This window comes from Pteropus vampyrus, unplaced genomic scaffold (assembly GCF_000151845.1).
Source record: "Pteropus vampyrus isolate Shadow unplaced genomic scaffold, Pvam_2.0 Scaffold405, whole genome shotgun sequence".
Taxonomy (NCBI): domain Eukaryota; kingdom Metazoa; phylum Chordata; class Mammalia; order Chiroptera; family Pteropodidae; genus Pteropus; species Pteropus vampyrus.
Genome location: NW_011889186.1, coordinates 463,520 through 465,290, shown reverse-complemented (window position 1 = coordinate 465,290; position 1,771 = coordinate 463,520). Strand labels below are relative to the sequence as shown.

Here is a 1,771-nt window from a genome sequence, read left to right as displayed (position 1 = left end):
GGCGCTCTGAAGAGCAGAGCGAAGCAGCAGGGACGAGCAGCGCGCACGCGCACGCGCACGCGCACGGCTGACGACCGGCCGTGGTGCTTCCTCGCCCACCGCCTTCCTTTTGCGACCATTAGCCACCTTTAGTGGAAACTACAGTCCACGAAGGATGGGGTGCAGGGGTGGGGACAGAGCGAGCATGGGGACCAGGGGAGTAAGGACCGCGGACCCGGCCCTGGGTGGGGCGTCAGGGGCAGACAGGAACCCTGTCTTTGCGAGGCGAGAGCCCGACTACCTGGCAAAGTTGTCCTCGGAGCCGGGAGCGAGAGGTGCGACCGCGGAGGGCGAGTCTGAGAACACGTCGACCAGCAGCCCGCCGGCAGAGGGCGGGGCGCCCGCGGGGGCGGGGGGCGCAGCCCCGAGACCCAGGAGGTCTGCGGACGGAGAAGGCGTGGACTGCAAAACAGGGAAGGAGAGGGTCAGCGCGGAAGCTTCCGGCACGCAGAGGCCGCCCGGCCGCCCATGCCCACACCCCGCCCTCCACCGCGGCCCCCGCCGGGCTGGCAACGGCCACCTCTGAGACGCAGCTGCACCCAGAGTCAAGCCTGAAGGTCACCCATCACACGGGAGGATTAGTCAGCATCTCACATGGCAGGAAAGAAGACCCACTTTTGTTCAAAAATGCCACTTGAATGAAAAAAAAAATGAAAAAATTTTGCCGTGAAAAAGCTCAAAAAGAAATGTCCTATTTTAGAAACAACTTAGAGCACGCTGCTGTCAACCAAGAGCTGAAGAAGCCAGCAGTCACCCGTTAGGCGACGGTGCATTGCAGCCAAGAAAAGGCCCTCACGACAGACTTTTTAAAAGAACTGCTTAGACCAAGCAAAAGCCTCCCACACTGACGACGGGGCACACACAGCACGGTTCATCACAGGCGCCCCGGCGGCGGCGGCTCTGGACCACATGCTGAGGCTCACCCTTTGACCCTGCACCTCCGGGGTGTCTGCCTGCCAGGGCAAACATACTCTGCAAATGTGTGGCGTTCTGATGGTCACCAGGATTATGTCATGTCCAAGCACTGGGGATGTGAGCCCCTCAGCCTGAAAACTCATCTTCAACGTCCCACCAGACACTCACAAACGCAAAAATGGGTTCACAATTTCCTGAAACTATATGCTGATGCCATTTCCCATTACTACTCTTAACATTTTGCTCAATTTAACACACTCATCTTTCCAGGAATGCAAGCTGGAGGGGGCAGAGCGTGTTCCTTCCGCAGTGCATGGCCGCCACTGCCTGTCACCCAGCGTAGCCAGGCTGGGCGTTTACGTGTAGAAAACGACGTAGGTGTAGACAGCTGCTCGATTCTCTTCCACAGCACGTTAGAGCCCTGCCCTCATTTTCTGAAGGACTCCCTGTGCAGGCAAGTTCTATTTTGAGACGAAGGAGGCATTAAAGAAGCACACACTGGGCCAGGTGCTAGCGGGCTGCCAGGGGTGAGGGGCTCCTGGGCCGAGAGGACAGGCTGCGCTCCTCGGCCTCGAAGGAGCCGTCGTGAGAAGGACTACGGAAACTTCTGCACTGCAGGACGTATCTGGAAGAGACTATCTGAACGTGGCCCTTAGCCCTCAACGCACCTGTGACAGCGCTCCCACGAGCACGGCTGCTCACGACAGCGGTGCGTCAACACGGGTACCATCAGCACCCTGAGGAGGGTGGTGAGCTGACCCAGGTGGCCTCGAGCCATGCTATGAACCATGCAGGAAGGGCACGTGTGCACAGACAC

The 1,771-nt window shown here is 59.2% G+C and overlaps 1 protein-coding gene across 1 annotated transcript in view; it reads right to left on the bottom strand.

The window, feature by feature from the left end:
• The window catches only part of AP2A2 (adaptor related protein complex 2 alpha 2 subunit), a 44,707-nt gene that overhangs the window by 6,206 nt on the left and 36,730 nt on the right, over positions 1 to 1,771 (bottom strand). Inside the window, exon 16 of the mRNA XM_023523727.1 lies at positions 281 to 441. Within this exon, the coding sequence (XP_023379495.1) occupies positions 281 to 441 (161 nt within the window). The remainder of the gene's footprint in view (positions 1 to 280; positions 442 to 1,771) is intronic.